Genomic DNA, 20082 nt, shown 5'->3' with positions numbered 1-20082 from the left:
ACCCCCATCAATGCAGTGGGTAAGCAGATTGAAATTCTAAAAGATTAATATTATTGCTTACCAGTGACTGATAGCAATAACCTTTAAATGAATAATTGCGCAACTTTTCTTACAATGCATTAAATTACACAAAAGACAAGTACTAATGATATAGAAATATCAACCAAAGTTCTCGAATGCGTGTGATTAGACAGCTCGTTATAATTAATGTACTTTTAATTCCTAATTTTAATCAAGACTCACAACAAGCTATTATCAAACGTTATTATGTGATAAACCTTTGCTTTACTAAAGTGGACAGGTATTTTAGGTGCGTTCTTCATAGCTATCTTATGAATTCATCTCATCCAGTATAGGAGATTTTGCTTGTCTTGGCAGCAAATGTTGCAAGCAAAGACCTAACCTTGGTGTGATGCAAGTCTATCAAAGGGCACATTGAAGCCCCAGAGAGTAGCACAATGCACGGAATGTAACTAATGTGCCTTGTAACCGAACATTGGTGAAGCTCAATTATGTTATTAGGCAGGCTTAGGATAAATCATCTTTTCCTGATTAATCATGGCTAAAAAATGTACAGGATTATTTGGTTTGTGTAGACTCTACATTCCAAATTCTTCACAGAAGGCAGATATTGACAGTACTTTCACATTCATTCATCTGCATTCTGAATTCACTGTTTTCACTACACGTTATTGAAAAGTTCAGACTAATTCTGGCAAGCTGATGCCAAAACAAACTGAACGACTTTTATATACACATGAATGGCAGCATTCAAATCAAGAGTTGAATCCACACACTTGGAGCTGTGTGGTAGGAGCTGTATTCACTGCACCACTGCACCATCCAAGTTAACACCCATATCATACAAAAAAGTTGGTTAAAATGTCCTAAAGACCCTTGGTTTTTCCTTTCTTGTGGATGGAGACTTTTGAAAACTCTCTTCTGTCTGTTTCAGGGCCTCAGGCCAATGGACCACAATGGGCTAGCAGACCCCTATGTCAAGCTGCACCTGCTCCCTGGAGCCAGCAAGGTGAGCCGCCTTTCATTTATTGTTCTCCAGCTTTGCAGACTCCACCCAAGATAGATGTCTCTATTTCTTGTTATTATTACAAAATCAGGGACAACTAGTATAAAGGTATTGAGAATGAAACACAATAAAATTAAAAAAAGAAAGAAACATAAAGAGAAGTTATGAGTAGACTGGGGCGAATCAAGCAGGGGAAGATGGAGACATAGCAGTTGCTGGCTTAAAGACCAAGTTCTGTTTGCAAGTCCAGGTTAGCTGCTTTACCTTCGAGTCACTTCTTCAATTCTTTTTCCAATATTCCCCTCTTTTATACTGTGATTCCTTCTACTGTTTTGCATCTCTTCCTTCTATCTGCTGCTATTTTATTATCTTATAATAATCCATTTTTCAGTCTTGAAAAAGTACTGCTCCCAATTGAAAGAAAAATAATTGAATGTTATTTGTACACTAACTATGGAGAAGATGTGGAAGCCTGAATAAACAGTTGCATAAATAATCTATGGGGTGATCATCAAACAGAATTTATAATTTCATTTTCCAAATGGGTCAACAAGTAGTGCAATGTGTAGGAGGACTGAGTCGCAATTCCATTAGATGGGGCCCAAATCCCATGTGGAATTTGTACAGTTGTTGTGTGGGCTTTTTATGAAGTACCCACTTCCCAAAGACGTGCTGTTGAGTACTCAGTAATGGACTGGTGCCCCATTCAGAGTTAGTACCAGCTCTTTGTCAAGTGCTGCCAGGGTAAGCTCCAGCCACCTTGACCGTGGACTTTGAAAAAGGCCGGAAGGGCAATCTAGTCTAGCTCTGCTAGTTAGCAAAAACAAATACAAAAGTTGTTAATTAGGAAAATTTAACTTTGTTAACTAAAATAATACAAAAATTAAAAAATGTCTTAAAACTAGAAAAAATGAAAACAATAATTAATAAACAAAAATGTGAATGAAACAGATCAGTTCTAAATCATTAACATGCCACCCTTGGCATGTTACATGATGCAGACTGATACCTTGTTTTAATTATTGTTGTTAATTTAACACTTCCGTGTTTCATCATCTTCATCAGCCTTTTGTGTGACCTCTGACTCAATATGGCCACTTGTTCATTTGTTGCATGCTTCTACAGTTAGGTCCATAAATATTTGGAGAGAGACAACTTTTTTCTAATTTTGGTTCTGTTCATTACCACAATGAATTTCAAATGAAAAACTCAGATGCAGTTGAAGTGCACTTTCAGCTTTAATTCAGTGGGTTGAACAAAACGATTGCATAAAAATGTGAGGCAACTAAAGCATTTTTTTAACACAATCCCTTCATTTCAGGGGCTCAAAAGTAATTGGACAATTGACTCAAAGGCTATTTAATGGGCAGGTGTGGGAAGTCTGTCATTATGTCATATCAATTAAGCAGATAAAAGGCCTGCAGTTGATTTGAGGTGTGGAGCTTGCATGTGGAAGATTTTGCTGTGAACAGACAACATGCGGTCAAAGGAGCTCTCCATGCAGGTGAAAGAAGCCATCCTTAAGCTGCGAAAACAGAAAAAACCCATCCGAGAAATTGCTACAATATTACGAGTTGCAAAATCTACAGTTTGGTACATCCTGAGAAAGAAAGCAAGCACTGGTGAACTCAGCAACGCAAAAAGACGCAAAAAGACCTGGACGTCCATGGAGGACAACAGTGGTGGATGATCGCAGAATCATTTCCATGGTGAAGAGAAACCACTTCACAACAGCCAACCAAGTGAACAACACTCTCCAGGGGGTAGGCATATCGATATCCAAGTCTACCATAATGAGAAGACGGCATGAAAGTAAATACAGAGGGTGCCCTGAAAGGTGCAAGCCACTCATCTGCCTTAAGAATAGAAAGGCTAGATTGGACTTTGCTAAAGAACATTGTGGTCCCGGAGGAGGAGAGGAGGGCTTGTGCCTCCTCCAGACCGCGAGGGGGCGTCCGTCCTGGTTATATAGGGGACCACGGGTACAGGGCTTGAAAGCCCAGCCCTGTAGGGACCCGTGGTCACCGCCAGGTGGCGCCCCGATGCCGGTTTACCCTGTGTGGTCTTTGGCCGGGGATGGAGCCCGGCCGGGACGCCTTGGAAGATCGGAGGAGGGCGTGTACCTCCTCCAGACTGAGTGGGGGCGTCCGTCCTGGTTAGGCAGGGGGCCTCGGGTACAGGGCTTGGAAGCCCAGCCCTGTAGGGACCCGTGGCCACCGCCAGGCGGCGCCCCAGTGCCTAATTATCCCGGGAGCCCGGCACTTCCGCCACACCAGGAAGTGCCGGGGGAAGACTTTGTGTGGCGCCCGGAGAGCCGCCAGGAAAGCAGCCGACACTTCCGCCACGCTGGGGCGTGGCTCAGGAGAAGAGGCCGGAAACACCTGGGGCTCATCCGGGGGCATTATTTAAGGGGCCGCCTCCCTCCAGTCATTGGTGGAAGTCGGGAGGCAGAAGACGGAGCTGGAGAGAGGACAGGAGGCGGCCAGAGGAAAGGCACAGTGACTGTGGGCCCTGGACTTTTGGGGGATTCGGTGCTGAAGGCACTGGGGTTTCGTGAGTGCACGAATTTATAACTTGTATATATTGTAAATAAACAGTGTGTGGTGAAAAATATGTCGTCCGTCTGTCTGTGCTGGGGCCAGCGTTTACAACATCTAAAAAAGCCAGCACAGTTCTGGAAAAACATTCTTTGGACAGATGAAACCAAGATCAACATCTACAAGAATGATGGCAAGAAAAAAGTATGGAGAAGGCGTGGAACAGCTCATTAACCAAAGCATACCACATCATCTGTAAAACACAGTGGAGGCAGTGTGATGGCTTGGGCTAAATGCAGTCAAATTGATTGGGCGGCGTTTCATGATACAGATGGACAATGACCCAAAACATACAGCCAAAGCAACCCAGTAGTTTATTAAAGCAAAGAAGTGGAAAATTCTTGAATGGCCAAGTCAGTCACCTGATCTTAACTCAATTGAGCAGGCATTTCACTTGTTGAAGAACAAACTTCGGACAGAAAGGCCCACAAACAAACAGCAACTGAAAGCCGCTGCAGTAAAGGAGTTCAAGACTTCAGGCTGTCATTGCCAGCAAAGGGTTTTCAACCAAGTATTAGAAATGAACATTTTATTTCAAGTTATTTAATTTGTCCAATTACTTTTGAGCCCCTGAAATGAAGGGATTGTGTTATAAAAAAGCTTTAGTTGCCTCACATTTTTATGCAATCTTTTTGTTCACCCCACTGAATTAAAGCTGAAAGTCTGCACTTCAGCTGCATCTGAGTTGTTTCATTTGAAATTCATTGTGGTAATGTAAAGAACCAAAATTAGAAAAAAGTTGTCTCTGTCCAAATATTTATGGACCTAACTGTATGCTGCTGGCAAGGGAAAGTAAAATACAAGCACGCTGTGGTGGTTGTGTTAAATCATATAAATATTTCCAATTTAGGGTTGCCTTTCCCAGGAGCCTTGGGCCATTTTCTGCAATATTGATTTCACAAAATTTGTCTGTCAGCATAAAGTGCGTGTGAGAGTGCATAGTTTCAGTATATACATTAAAATTTTGCAGCTTTGCTAAGAAAATTGAGTTGTGCGTGGCCCAACTACCATTTGTGTTTAAACTGAGCCCCTCCATCAATTAATGTGTAACAACCGGCACCAGGTCACTGACACATCACTCCAGGTTAATTCCACTGAGGTTGCTGTATTGTTCCTCACCATAAGCCAATGTCGCTGGGACTCTTTTCCTGATGGGTATGCCACATTCTTTTTTTTTTAATTGTTTTTAGCATACTTGGTTCCTGTGCGGGTGTTCTGTTCTGAGAATAACTTGGCAGAGGAAGCCCGCAACTACCACCCTTTGGCCATGTTGTGCTTGGAGTGAATGACTTGCATTTACGATGCTCATATTAGCCTGTGTCACCACCACTGCACGTACAGCAGTCGTATTCCTAATTGGAACTGTGTATGCATTGTGCATTCCATAGTGGACATTTGAGTTTGCACCAAAAACATTCAGTTAGCCTGTGCATTGTGCTTTACTGTCAGCACTATGTGCACACACAGCCGTTGTATTCCTGGTAGTTGTGGTGTATGGCCGCACCTCTTGCTTGCCATGAGAAGGACCTGAAGCCCAATTACGTGGATAAGGAAGCATGTACCTCCAATTGTGAGGTTGTGTTACATGTGTCACGTCATAAACTCTCGATTAAGGCCAAGACTGAGAGTCAAGGCCCAGTGGTTCATGAGTTTTTGCGTGACACATGGGCAGCCTTTTGCATTTTATTTATACAGATTCACTATAAACTGTCAAAAACTGAAACATCAACATGTGCAGTTTAGAGTTACAGGATTTTCACATGACCAAGAATAACATGCAAGCATATGTAAATAGATTATTTTTAGTGTAATGCTATTGCTCACAAAAGGAATCCAAAAAATGGAAATTAAAGTGCTTTTGAAATAAATAGCTATATTCTTAAATGTATTTCCCGTTAATGTAACAAGTGGCAGCAGGACATACCAGTCAATTGATTCTTGCATTTTTTTCATTACACAGGGAGCCATGAACTATCTCATTATCATGAGAAAACTGTCCTCTGTCACAGACAGTAAAAGTGCATTTTTCATGTATTAAGTTGACCGGTGTGCAAGATGTATGTTACACAATTTGACAACTACTAAGAAAGCTGTGCTTTTAGACTTGCAAAATAGTGTCTGTGGGGAATCTGTCAATTATACAAACAACACATAATTTTTCAAACAGTGCCGTTTTTAGAGTGAATATGACTGTATTCAGGTGTCAGGTCTAGCGCTAGTCATAAAGTTTTGTTAATAATTTTTCTGTTTCACAATTAATTAATCAGATCTCTTTCCTTGCAAGACATGTATACAAATAGATGGGATTAATTCAATTCACTTTCAGACAGAAAAATGATAAGTCATTTACTTTAATGGATGGCTTTCAGACGTGTGTGCTTTCTGGTTTTGGAAGAAACTTCAGCTTCCTCAGAATCCTTAGATAATCTAGACTTAGAACTGATGAATAGGTGAAGTACTATGTTATGATGAACTAAATTGTACTAAATGTTGTCCCCACACCTTTTTTCACATTTCTTTTAAACGGTTGACTTATTTATAAATATTCGGGAAAAGGATTTTCCAATTAGTAAACCCCTTTAGTCCAAGTTTAGGGTTATGAAGTTTGCATCCTGTTTCAGTAGTACTTGGTGCAACATAACGCACTTCTACACTCACACATGTAGTACAGGTGAAGGATGAGGAAACTCCACACAGACACTGTCCAGTTCTAGGATCTGCTGTGAAATAACAATGCTACCCACAGCACAACTATGCCACTGATCTAAGTTTTGATTATTCAGAAAAATAAATCAGTGACCAAATGAATGAATAAATAATAAGGAAAAATTATTAACCTTTTATCTCAAATTATTAGAAAATAACAAAATCACGTAATCACATACGGTTTGCTGGTGCTGGTCATCTGTTCTATTCCTAAAATATCAGCATGTTTTCCTGATTTGTGCAAATTCTTCTTTAACAGAAATCTGCTCTGCCCCTGATTTGCAGGTAGCTCATACATTATACCAGGAATATGGCCTGAGAGTTCATAGGGTGTTGTTTCAGCACCATGGACAGTAGAAATCCAGTTGCCTAAGATGTAGAAAATAGATGGTTTGCTATATTTTCTGTACATGCCAGTCAAGATTACATATATGCCTTTTAATTATTTATTTTCTCTTTAAGGCAAATAAACTACGGACAAAAACTCTTCGAAACACTCTGCACCCAGTATGGAATGAAACACTTACATATTATGGTATCACAGATGAGGATATGGTCCGCAAAACCCTCAGGTATGTTAGCCTCTTGGATTCTTCTCATATTCACTGTTGAAATCAGGTCATAACTCAAAAAACATTCGCAGAATACAGAGTAATTCTTTCTCCTGTATTGCCAGAGGCTATTGATTTGCAATTAACTGTCAAGCCAAACTCAAAATCAGTCCAGTCATCACTGGCAAACATCCAAGCTGCTATCGTGGAACAGAGCAAAAGCACTGCATGCAAATGATCAGTTAATGAGGCAAAAGAAGAGGACAACCCCACTTAAGGAAAGGGACACAGTGTAACGGAAATGACTCGAGGGCACTGTCTCTTTTTCTGCCTTCCAGGTGTGGATCAAAAAATTTTGCTAAAGAGTGTGATAAGATGTATTAATTAAAACTGAAAAACCTAAAGAGCTTGGTACCCTTGAAATAAGATGCCAAAACAATTAATGACACTTTGGTCTCCAGCTAGGCAAATATGAATAAAATATTTTAGATTTTATCATTTTTTTCTAACCTGACTGCAATGGTTGAGTGAACAGAGGAGAAACAAAAAAACAAATGCTTACAAGCCACATTTTCACTAGTTGTGGCAGACGGCCAGGAATCCCGAAAGGACAGGGAGTGGGGAAATACCTCCCCCTAGACGTAAAAAGGGAAGCCCCCCTGGATTCCATCAGGACTACGGGGCTGGGAAGCTCAGCCCTGTGGGGGTTCGTGGTCACCACCAGGGTGCGCCTATATGGTTCCAGAGCCAAAGACAAAAGCACTTCCGCTACACCAGGAACAATGTATGCCCGGAGTGCTTCCGGGTGCAAGGGCAGCACTTCCGCCACACTAGGAAGGGCTGCCGGTAGACCATCACAGAGCACCTGGAACACAGCCGGGACGAGATTAAAGGGTTAGGGTTAGGGTCCATTTGAGAAGCCGGAGTCAGGAGGGAGAAGATGGAGCTTGCAAGAGAGGAGTGGAGGCGGTTGAAGAGAAGCACAAAGGACTGAGACTTATGATTTGTGCACGGTATTGTGTGAACAGTATTTTAAATAAATAGAGCGTGTTTTTGGGATATGTGGAGTCCATGTCTGTCTGTTGCCGGGCTGATCTTTCACACTGTGTAAAGATTAATTGCGCCTTCACTAAAAATAGTTAATGAATTGTGCTAGTAAAGTACCTTGGGTTAACGCTCACATATACGTAAACCAATGTGCTTATATTATATCTTTATAAAGTCAGTGTCACTATTTATACAGTAACTGACAAAACTTGCTTTGTGTTTCCAATCAGGCCTCATTAATAAGAGTATTGGTTTCCTTAACTAAGCAGCATCTCACAGTCCTCTTAGTGAAGTTTCTGAAGAGCATACATAACCCAAGCATCACCAGCTCTTACTTACCAGAGCTTCTTCCTGTTAGGATTCAACCTCATGGATACCTTTTTACATGCAATGAGATTCCATTCATTTATAAATTCTGCCATTGTAACAATCTCCTCAGTCTGTCAGTGGAGCTCTATTTATCTATCTATTGAGGTCCCCGGCCGGGGCTGGAGCTCGGCCGGGACACCCAGGAGGACCAGAGGAGGGCTTGTGCCTCCCCTAGACCGAGAGAGGGCGTCCGTCCTGGTTATGCTGGAGGCCTCAGGTAGAGGGCTTGAAAGCCCAGCCCTGTAGGGATCCGTGGCCACCGCCAGGCGGCGCCCCAGTGCTTGATTATCCCGGGAGCCCGGCACTTCCGCCACACCAGGAAGTGCCGGGGGGAAGACGACAGGGGACACCCGGACGGCTTCCGGGTGCACAGCCGGCACTTCCGCCACATGGGGGTGTGTCCGCGGGAGATTGCCGGGAAGCAGCTGGAGCCCATCCGGGTTCCTATAAAAGGGGCCGCCTCCCTCCAGTCATTAGTGGATGTCGGGTGGAAGTGGACAGAGCTGGAGAGAGGACGGGAGGCGGTCAAGAGAGAAAGGCACAAAGGACTGTGTGGCCTGGACAGTGGGGGAATCGGTGCAAGAGGCACTGGGGTTTGTGGTGAACGTGACTTTCATTTTGTACATGTAAATAAACAAGTGTGTGGTGGAACTATGTTGTCTGTCTGCCTGTGTCCGGGTCCCAGTTCATCTATTATGTTCCCATGAAGCTTAGGAGGATCATGGAGGACCTGCTGTCAACACAATTTTGGTTTAGTACAAACTAAACAGAAAAAGTGTAAACTGTTTTACAGCTTGCTGCACTCATTAACTCTTTAATTGCTTGTGCATAAGGTAAGACCTCCACTCAGCACAACTGGAATTGACTTTTCTTTTGCTGCCTCTCTTCTAGACCTCACTCCTACCTTTTCATATTCCTATTTAAAAGTTTCTTTTCTTTTTAATGGGCTTTCCTTATACCTTCATTGTTTACCTTTAGCTCTCAATTTCTTTTCAAACTAGAACAAAGTCGTTAGTAGTTCAGGTTTTTGTTCCAATCTAATTTCCTAATCAGAAGACAATTATTGCAATTGAAGCTCTTATTGCTCAAGCAAAATTTTTAGGTTTCACTTTAGTTCTCTCACTTGTTAAGATTCCTCATCCTAAATTGCTTGTTTTAGTTTTTAAAATGCAGTCACAGTTTTTATTTGTTCTTCACTAGCAAAAAGATACAAATTTCAAAGAAACCAGCAGTTCCTCATCTAACTAGTCTCCATTTACACCTGTGTGTGTTAAACTTGAACTATCTGGTTAATAAAATATTTGGAAGGGTAACAGAAGAAATAAAAAGTGAAGGACTGAGAAGTAATAATCTGCTTTAGCCCACAAATCATTTAGATAATATCCTTGGAAAGGAAAAATATCTCCAGAATGGGAATAACCTGACATGGCTAAATATAACACTAACAAGCCATAATATTAAATCAGATCTATTATTGGTAAGGATTTGTTTCCAATTAGGCAATTGAGTTGGAACAAATATCTGTGGTAACTACGGTCCTGTAGAACTGACTTTGCAGACCCTCCTTCTAGAAGTATCTCCATTCTAATTGGCTCCCCCTTTTCCTACCATTGAGTTCCATGGCAGGGTCTTTCTGCTTGTTTTTTATTTGTGCTCCTTGTTATTTGTTTACAATCTGCAAGTTTTAGCTTTCAAAGCAAAATGTGCTGAGGTACATAATGAAATGCATGCACTCCATTTGCACCAAAATGGTTAAGCTGACCCATGCAGACAGGTTCACAGCAATCAACTGGCGAAAGCAAACTTCAATCAAGAACACTGTGTTATTTTAATCTCCTTTTCCCCACAGTTCGATTGCTCTGCATTATTCAAATTAAAATTACGTGACATTACACAGAGTAATTTTATTCCTTCTGTCAAACCAAGTCTTTTAAGTGCAAAATATGCTCACATTCCCATTTTGTTAGGAGAAAACAAAAAAGTTTGTGATACTTATCACTTGAAATGTTGATATATTCTTCTTGTTGGTTATTAGTTTTGCCATTTAAATGAAAAAAAAAATTTCATGCTTTCACATTAAAATTTAAATTTCTATAACTATCAGCCAGGCTGGGTCATGTTGTACGGGCATTTTAAATTATGAGTTCATACTGATCTTGTTTAATTTCCCTTTTAATATCTTTTTTTCCTGAGAAGGCAAAGAATTTTTTTTTTGAGATTGCAATGAATGGTAAACGTTTTGATCATGGAGCTAAATAAAAGCAGTCCAGCGTTTATGCCTAATGCTGTCACTCACTTTTGACGTATTCAGACATCAAGTGCTGTTGTTCATTGTGGTCCCAGCCTAGTTAGATAACCCAACATTCACCACATGGAACCCTAAATGGGTTATAAGCAGTGGTGGTGTTAAATGAGGAAGGTGACTGGCTTCTAAAAAGGCAAATCACAACAGCAAGCAGCCTGAATGTCTCAAAGTGAACACAAGAAAAATGGAGACCCTGATCTTCCACCTCATCAACTCAGACAGTACAGTACAGTACAGTAAGAGGCAAAGTATAAATGGTACCAATTAGGAAAGAAGAAAAATAGAGAAATACGAGGGATGTTCAAAAAGTTTCCACACTTTTTTAACTCTGTTTATTAAGAATTTCAAAAACAAATCACATCACTTTTCTACATAGACACCTTCCATTGCAATGCAATTTTCCCAGTCACATGACACTCTCAGACATGACCAATTACTACTCTTCCCGCCTTCATTGGCTTTCCAATGAAAATATAAAAGTGCACAGGCTTTGAGGTATTTGAAAAATTGGAGACAAAAGAGGGAAAGGGAATGATTTTAGAATAGTAAAGACTAAAACAATGGCTGGTAAGAATTGTAGTCAGATAAAGCAGATGAAAGAGGAGCAAAGTGTGATCTTAAATGAGCATAGCGCTGATGTCACACACACAATGAAAATTTGGGAAAGGGTTGTAGATAATAGACTCAGGGAAGAGACCACCATAGGGGAGGAGCAATCTGGTTTTATGCCACGAAGAGGAAAAACTGATGCAGTCTTTTCATTGGGGCAGCTCATGAAGAAGCATGGAGAAAAACAGAAATGATTGCATATGGTTTTATTGATTTGGAAAAGGCTTATGACAGAGTACCACGTCAAGAAGTCTGGAGATGCATGAGAGTCCGTACCCCTTTGTTCTGGTTATGGATATGCTGAGTCATGGGATAAAAGACCAGTCCTCCTGGTGAATGCTTTTTGCTGATGATATTGAATTGTACAGCACCAGAAAAGAGGAACTGGAGAGGAAGTTGAAAGAATGGAGAAGAACTTTGGAAGATAGAGGACTGAAGATAAATAGGAAGAAGACAGAATGTATAAGGTTTAATGATGATCAGGATTCAGAAGTTAGCCTGCAAGGAGAGCTGTTGAAATGAATGGATAAATTTACATATCCAGGATCAGTGGAGGCCTGAGATGGAAAACTAGATGCAGAGATAAGCCATAAAGTGCAGTGTGTATGAAACAATTGGAAGAAGGTATCCGGAGTATTGTGTGATTGAAGAATTACAGCCAAGGTTCAAGGTAAGGTTTTTAAGATAGTTGTAAGACCAGCATTAATGTATGGAGACTGAGACATGGCCAGTAAATGGAGCACAAGAGAAGTTAGATGTATCAGAAATAAGAATGTTAAGATGGACGTGTGGAGTTACCAAAAAGGACAGAATAAAACAGGTACAACAAAAGTGGGAGATATATCTAAGGAAGTACAGGAAAGTAGTTTGAAGTGGTATGGACAAGTAATTAGATGAGACAATGAATATGTTGTCAAAACAGTGTGTTAATGGAAGAACAGAGAAAGAGAAAGCAAGAGAGGCCAAAGTGGAGATGGATGGATAAAGTTAAAGAAGATCTGAAGGAAGAGGGTCTGTCTGGGGAGGAGGTGCAGGACCGAGCTCTTTGGAGATGGTTGATCAAGCACATCAACCCCACATAGAAATGGGAGAAGATGAAGAGGAAAAAGCAGGCTATTCTGTGTTTCTTTCCATATCCCAAAAGACTACCATGGTAAATTAATTGCCAACTCTAAACTGGTCCAATTATAAGTGTAAATGTGGGTGAATGCTTTCAAGTGCTTTGTGATGGACTGGCGCACAGTCCCAGGTTGTTTCCCATATTGTGTCCAGTGTTGCTGAGATTTGCTGTTGTATTCTCCCGCAACCCTGGATTGGATTAAACAGTTTTGAGAGTATTATTATTAGTACTGTAGTATTATTATTATGCATTATGTTGACATTTTCTTTGCATTTCCCTGAGTCTTACCTTCCTTCTGTCCATTCCTACAAGGTTCACAAAACTGGTGACGGAACATTTAGTGTTGCTAGTCCAAAACTGTGCAATGTACGCCTTTTAGCTTGTGACCATCTATTTCTTTAATCTCTTTTAAGATACAGCTAAAAAGGTATCTTTTAGGTAAGCTTCCTTTTGTTATTAAACACATTATGTACAAATTCTATTTGTATTTGTAAATATTTCAACGTGTGTGTGTGTTTTATCTATTACTTTTTTTTCCTTAGTCTATTATCTTTATTTTGCTGTGTTTCATTTTAATCCCTTTTAATACAGCATCCTTGGGTACCTTGAAAGTTGCTTTTAAAGAAAATGTTTTATTATTTTTATTATTAAATTATTGTTATTGTAGGACTATAATGAACTGACAAGCAATCTGGTTCTTTTCAGGAGGAGATAAAGCTACAAAATCTGAAACAAAAAATTGTTCCTTTGAGACAGAATGCAAGTGGCCAATGCACCCCACGGCTGATAATGATAATCTCTCAGTGTGTACCGCTGTCACATTTGCAGACACTCTCCTTCTGTTCCATTGGACTTGAACATTGTTGGAATCTCTTTAAATGGCATTTTAATTGTCAGCTGTGTTTTGCTCCTCTGAAACTATAAATGTTAATTCTGAAATGTTATTAAAAGCACAGTGTCTGCTCTTGCTGGAAGTAATTGCTTCATGACTTCTTACTTTTTCATTTTGAAAAAAAAAAAATAATCATGTTTCGATACAGCTATTGGTTTGGAGAATTTGAGTGTTACTGTTTATATTGCAACTAAAAACAAAACAATCAAATGGCATCCTAACCATCTTAAAGCAGCTTTTAATCATAAAATGAATATACATGAGCAAAAATATGGGAGCAAAAAAAAAGGAGTGAGCTTAAGGGGTAGAAACGACAGGAAGAGACAAAAAAGTTCACAATCAAGCTGGAGAAGGTAAAGAATAGGGCCAAAATGAGAGACAAGGAGCCATGTTTTAGGCCGTGGTGGTGTGACCCAGATTAACTCTACTCGCATAAAGAATCTTTTTTATCATCTTCTCACAGGATCTCTGTTTGTGATGAGGACAAGTTCCGTCACAACGAATTCATTGGAGAGACCCGAATCCCCCTGAAGAAGCTGAAACCCAACCAGACCAAAAATTTCAACATCTGCCTGGAGAAACAATTGCCGGTGAGAAATTGTTTTTATCATTTTAGTATATATTACAGTGATAACATTTGAACTCTGACACTAATGTCTCTGAAACGTAGCTATTAGTTTTTTCTTGTTTTTTTTTCATATGTTCTGTTTTGGCTATTTGATTTTTCCTCCAAGAAGAAGATATTTGAGAAGTGGAGGCATTATTAAGGCAATATACAAGGCACACTTCCAACAATGGCCTTAAACAGTTTGAATATAAAAACATAATTCCCTATTTGCCTAACCCCTTTCAAAACTTTTTTTGAAAGTCCCCAATTACTACTCACTAATATGCAGTGGGAATCTAACATTTATGGTTAAGACTGGGAGGCTGTTATTCTGTTACATTTTTAAAGTACCACAGTGGCCAGTGAGGGGATCATAATCATTTGAGGGAATAGTTTTTCATGTCAGTATGCTCGGCAACTAGTCTGCTCAAGATGCCACACTAACTCATTTAACACAGTCAGAGGCCTCCTATAGAGAGCTTGATAAGCAGGAGTTGTAGTCAGGCCCAGGGCTTAATTTGTAAATCATTGGGTACTGCAGCTCATAGTGGCTGTCTAGATGAGGAAAGGGAATGCACTGACAATGGCAGTTTGGGGACCAGAGTGCAGCACAGATAATATTGAATTATGTCTAGTAAATACATGAAATTCATGTTATTTACACATATATCTGCACACATAAAGCAGTTTTTCACTTGGATATCTTACTATTTTAAAATTGTCCACATTATGTGCAGCAGACACATGTTGGAGTTTCCTTTCTCCTCAGCCTCATTTGAGGCAACTTTGTCCCCCGTTGTCTCTTAACCTCCTTGTCACCATCCATTCCCACTGCACTAGAAGCAGGTGTGTGTTTGTTGTATTCAACTACAGTACACTGGCCTCACAGTTTATTCCTATTTGTGTGGCTTTCTGTGTTTTTACTAAACACTTTTTGTCTTTTTCAAATTAGCCAGTCGATAGGCGAAAACATAAATGTAGCTACTTTTTTAAAGTTTAAATAAAGTATGTGTAATAAAATTTGTTTATTTAAAAATGATAAAAAAAATTGAAAAATGTTTTTTGTACTGTGGTGGGCTGGCACCCTGCCCGGGGTTTGTTTCCTGCCTTGCACCTTGTGTTGGCTGGGATTGGCTACAGTAGACCCCTGTGACCCTGTAGTTAGGATATAGTGGGTTGGGTAATGGATGGATGGATGTTTTTTGTAGCTTTTGGGGTCCCATGGTGCAGAGGGCTCAAAATCATATTATCAGGAGCTGAACTCTGAAACACATTAAGTGCTGCTGAGACCTAAAGAATTTGTAGGATGAACAGGACTCATCATGAGTATGAGAAGACCCAGATTAAAGTCCACATCACTCTACATGACTTTTTGCCATGATTTTCAGTCAAAGCCTTCATTTTCATAATCATGGGGAGTTGTGGACAGTAGTGGAGTGTGACATCCTCAATGATTCAGTCAGTGCACTGTAACAATATACAATAACACAAAACAGGGAAGTTGTTGTGGTGGGATCTAGTGTGTGTAAGAGTTGACAACCAATGAACAAGAAGTACAGTCAAACAAAAGAGCCAATTACATCTTGTAACAAAATAAAAAGACAGAAAGCACAGATAGAGGGTTGGGGGAATTCCCCATATAATGCAGGACGGTCCAAGTAGTCTGTTCAAACTGATACCACAGTCAAAAATGCAATAAATTGACATTTGACAAACAAACAAGGTTCCACAGGATTTATATGGATGCATGGCAGGAAATGAAGTAAGCAGAGGAAATGGGAAAGAGGGGACGGAGATGACGACATAATCAGGTGCCAGAAATGAGGTCATCAGATTAGGACGGAAGCGACACCAGTTCAAAAGGGACCTGCAAATGAAGTCGTCCACAAGAGCCAGAATGTAAATTATCCTGGTGGACCTTCAAAAGGTGCGTTCTTTAATCCTCTGTTTTTCTGCTGAAGAAGAGATAAAGGCAGTATGTTCATTTGAGCTCTGTCGGTCCTGTTGGCTGCCCCCTATTTGCGCGTGTGTGACAATCTGTACAAAAAAACCAACTGAGAAGATGAGAAAAATGAGCCAGCAAAAATATTTATTTCACATTTTGACTTTGATGTTCCATGTCAGAGAAAAGAAAGAAAAAAAGTTTTTTGGATACCTAAACGTGTCCAACTTACACTACATTTGCAGCATTATATAAAATTTGAGACTGTGCTAGGAAGTCTTTAGGGAGTCATGAAATCCATCATTTCGTTCAATTCCTAGTAATGCAATCTGACATCCTCAGGGTAAAGAAATCCAGAACTGTATTTGTCAATACTCAAAGTCATGTAATGTAACGTCAGCCTAATGGGGTAGAACATTGCCGTGAGATGCTATGGTGAGATGGTAAGTCGAGATAAGAAGTATCAGTGGTACTGACCAGCAAATACAATTTCAAATTCCATTTACTTTTGTGTAGAGCTCTGTGACAACTTCTTAGGTAAAATGCAACTGTAAATTTTACAAATTACTAATTGCAGAATTAGTACACAAAGATGCAGATTTGTTAAAACACATAGAAAACAAAATAAAAACTGATTAACATAAATGGAAGTCAACAATATCTGTATATTAATTAATCGTAAAACCATGGCCAGTTGACATGACAACAGAGGAGAGGAATACAAAAACTTCAGTCGGCATTATCCTCGGAGAAAAGAAACTCTTTTTCCATAATCAGTTGTAAGAGAGATAGTTAAAGATCAGAATCCTGGAGACCTCAGCCAACTAGCTGCCCACTCTTCCTGGGCATTCTACAGTAGAGACTGTGAAGGGCCATTCAGTCTGACAAAAGAATCTTTCCATCCGATGATTCCAAAGCTCCCAGTATCTAAGATGACTTTTCCAAGGACATACTCAGGGGACAGCTGTGTTATAAAAATGGGAACTGTTTGGGGATAATCCCCATCTGTGAGACACCCTCTGTATTCTACCTAGTATACTTGCCCTAGTAGTACTTGGAGAAAGAGGGCATTGGTAGTCAATATTCATGGATTTAATTCTCTGTCACAGTTTTGTAGGCTGAGGTTCTAGTCTGCCTATCACATAATGCCTGTTTGCCTCATTATTGTGCTATTATACTCATTTATTGCAAGGTAAGCATGTGAATACACATTAATATCTGCAAATGTAGGCTTTGTAATCACCAGGCATCTTGCATGAGGCTTGTGAGTGGCAATTTCTCCCTGATTAGATTTGAGATACACAAAGAAAGTTAATAGATTCTCTCTCTTCTCTTTGGATGCCTTGGTGGCTTTATAATCAATGAAGAGTTTCTTAATTCATGTGCAATCAGTGCCACGTGGCCCTTGTCTGCCTTTGTCTCACAGTATCCCCGACACAGGGGTCTAAGTCAATTGCAGGTGAGTGTAGCTCTCTTTATTTTGCTCACTCTTTATATATATGTGTGTTACGTTCTTTCTCGCTCGCTCTCTCTCATCTATGCTTGTGGAATACAAGCTGTGCAGCAATCAAAGCCTGCCAAAGCCAGCAGACATTTAAAAGCAAACTAATTGAGTTGCTCAGATGTTCACTGCTTGTGTGTTGAAGAGGTAATTGCATTTTGCAAAGGTCTCTAAGGGGGATGGCCACCAACATGCGGGTCAGTTCTTTCGTTTTGTGTGCCACAATCAGTGATAATAATAGGCGTGATAATAAAGAGACACTGGACTGTGAAGCACCTTCCCTCCAACATTTTATTCATTAAAGTTTTTGAACCTGAGGAAAAGAGACCAAACAGAGGAGCACAAACAAAATTGTTCCAGATTAGGTCACTTCAATGCCTTGAGGTACTTGCCTGAAAGCAGTGTACTGTGAATTTCATTTAATTTCAAGACATAATCGCTGGATTGCATGTAGTGGTCCAGTGCATGAACAAGAGTAACAGTTCACTACTGCCATGTACTAAAAGCTATCCTTTGTTTCTGTACACTGTATGGAGGATGTTGTCAGATGCTTTATGCATGGCTGCACCTCAGTGTTCCTTTAATTGTTCATAAGGTTAATGCCGAAGGCATTCGGAAGCAGCAGGGAGTCTCCTTATTTCAAAATGTTTGCTTGCTCACAAACGTCCTCAAAGTTCCAATGACTGGTCTTTAGGGAGTGATGAACACTGAGCTCATTTCTTAGTGATATAGGGAAATTTGTGAGAAAAAAATTACCAAATTAATTTAATTTGTATTTTATACAAATAGGCTTTGGAGATAATAATTTACATTATATGAGTGTATGCCAAACTATTTCAAAAAGCAAAGACAATTAGACAGTTCCCCTACACCTTCCGTGCTTCACTGTGGGAACCACATCTCACTGTACTTCTATCCCTATAGATCCAATAAGATTGATTTTGGTCTCATCGGACCCTGAAGTCCTCTCATTTGCTAATGTGAGGCTTGGCAAAGGCTTAACAATACTTCTTGTGCTTTATCTTTAGTACCAAGGGCATTGCCTAAATAAGAAAAATCTAAATTGCAATGAAAAATGGCTTTTTATTTTCAAATGAAAATGAAAAACACACTTTGAAATTGGATTCTGCACAAATAAAAACCCTCAGTAATTCAAAAATACATGCATTTCTATACTACAGTAGGTCACACGCAAACAAAAAATAACCAAATCAATAATTTTTCTCTTATGCCTGATAGGTTCTTGTTATTTTCTAAATGACAGAATACCTAACAATAGACTAAATTGTATTCCAAAAAAAGCAGATAGTGTCATAATTGTTATTTGTGAATAATGCTGCATGAGGCTGCAGGCTGCAAAAGAAAACAGCCACCAATTTGGATAAATGTGCAAACAACAAAATAACAAATAAAGGATGCCGCACAGAGCAAAACACCACCTCCACCACCTAGCAAGTTACTAAAGCTGCTGTCACATTACCTGACTTTTCTTACAATTTGCAGTCACAGCCTTCATTTACATAATCTTAAGAAATTCACAGTGAGTTTTATACAGTCACAACAAACACCCGTTGCTGCCAGTGGTGTAATGTGACACCCCCCAACAACTCACTCATGACCAGCCCCAACAGGCTCTTTTTCCTCAATAAATAAATGACCAAGTATAATATTTGCAACTGGCTCTGACATCTCATAGTGAGTCACTAGTTTATGGGTGGGCTCTTGTGTCTGTGAGAATTAAAAGTCATTGTTTGCTCATCCTCAATTACAATGCGGACAATACTCACAAGCAATGAAGGACCACAGTGGCAGCAAAAAAAGCAAGTATTTTTGAATGCCCAAATGAAGGAGAGGCTTGCTAAATTTTGGGACTAGCACAGATGTCTTTTCAGTGTTTTGTGTTATTCATAAAGGGATGCTTCACATTCATTGAGGCAATCTTGTGGGGTTTTTACAGCTCAGTATAAGATATGGAAGTAGTGATGAGAGTAAACCCACATAAACAGTAAACCCCTGTAATTCCTACTCATTTTGTCTTACACACTTTAAGTCAAAAACTGCATGTTATAATGTGCAGCTTCAAACATGGGGACAAGGGCACGTGAGGCCTCCAAAACACTCATAAAACAGGCTGGGACTTTACTGATCTGCTCCAAAGAGGCTTACCTTTAATTAACCAGTCCCCTAATATTACCTGCTGGCTTTGGCCTACACAGAGGAGCTGGCTTAAAAAGTTAAAAATATAGAGCAAGTCGGAAATATATAACTCTGAGATGTCTCACTGTATAGCCCTGGCTTCAGAGAGACACATTCCACAATGACTCTTTATAAAAGAAGACATTTATTGGAATAAATCAAACACAGAATAAAAGTGCTGAAAAGAGCAGAAATAAAGCAAAAAATGATTTGCCTAAAAGGTAATCCACAGTAACGAAGTCCTAAAACAAAGGCAAAACCCATGAAAGATGGTAATACATCATAGAAAACCAGAAAATTCAACAAATTAGCAATAATTACAGTTGTGCTTGAAGTTTGTGAACCCTTTAGAATTTTCTATATTTCTGCATAAAAATGACCTAAAACATCATCAAATTTTCAATCAAGTCCTAAAAGTAGATAAAGAGAAACTGGCTAAACAAATGAGACAAAAATATTATACTTGGTCATTTATTTATTGAGGAAAATGATCAAATATTACATATTTGTGAGTGGCAAAAGTATGTGAACCTCAATGATTAGCAGTTAGTTTGAAGGTGACATTAGAGTCAGGTGTTTTCAATCAATGGGATGACAATCAGGTGTGAGTGGG

The 20082-nt window shown here is 39.7% G+C and overlaps 1 protein-coding gene across 1 annotated transcript in view; it reads left to right on the top strand.

The window, feature by feature from the left end:
* LOC120531332 (double C2-like domain-containing protein beta) overlaps positions 1-20082 on the top strand; it is a 283023-nt gene that overhangs the window by 201698 nt on the left and 61243 nt on the right. Inside the window, exons 3-5 of the mRNA XM_039756634.1 lie at positions 956-1030; positions 6793-6902; positions 13687-13813. Of these exons, the coding sequence (XP_039612568.1) occupies positions 956-1030; positions 6793-6902; positions 13687-13813 (312 nt within the window). The remainder of the gene's footprint in view (positions 1-955; positions 1031-6792; positions 6903-13686; positions 13814-20082) is intronic.

The sequence above is a fragment of the Polypterus senegalus genome, chromosome 6 (genome assembly GCF_016835505.1).
Source record: "Polypterus senegalus isolate Bchr_013 chromosome 6, ASM1683550v1, whole genome shotgun sequence".
In the NCBI taxonomy this organism is placed as follows: Eukaryota; Metazoa; Chordata; class Cladistia; order Polypteriformes; family Polypteridae; genus Polypterus; species Polypterus senegalus.
Note: the sequence above shows the minus strand (reverse complement) of the source record. Positions and strands in the feature narration are given on the sequence as shown.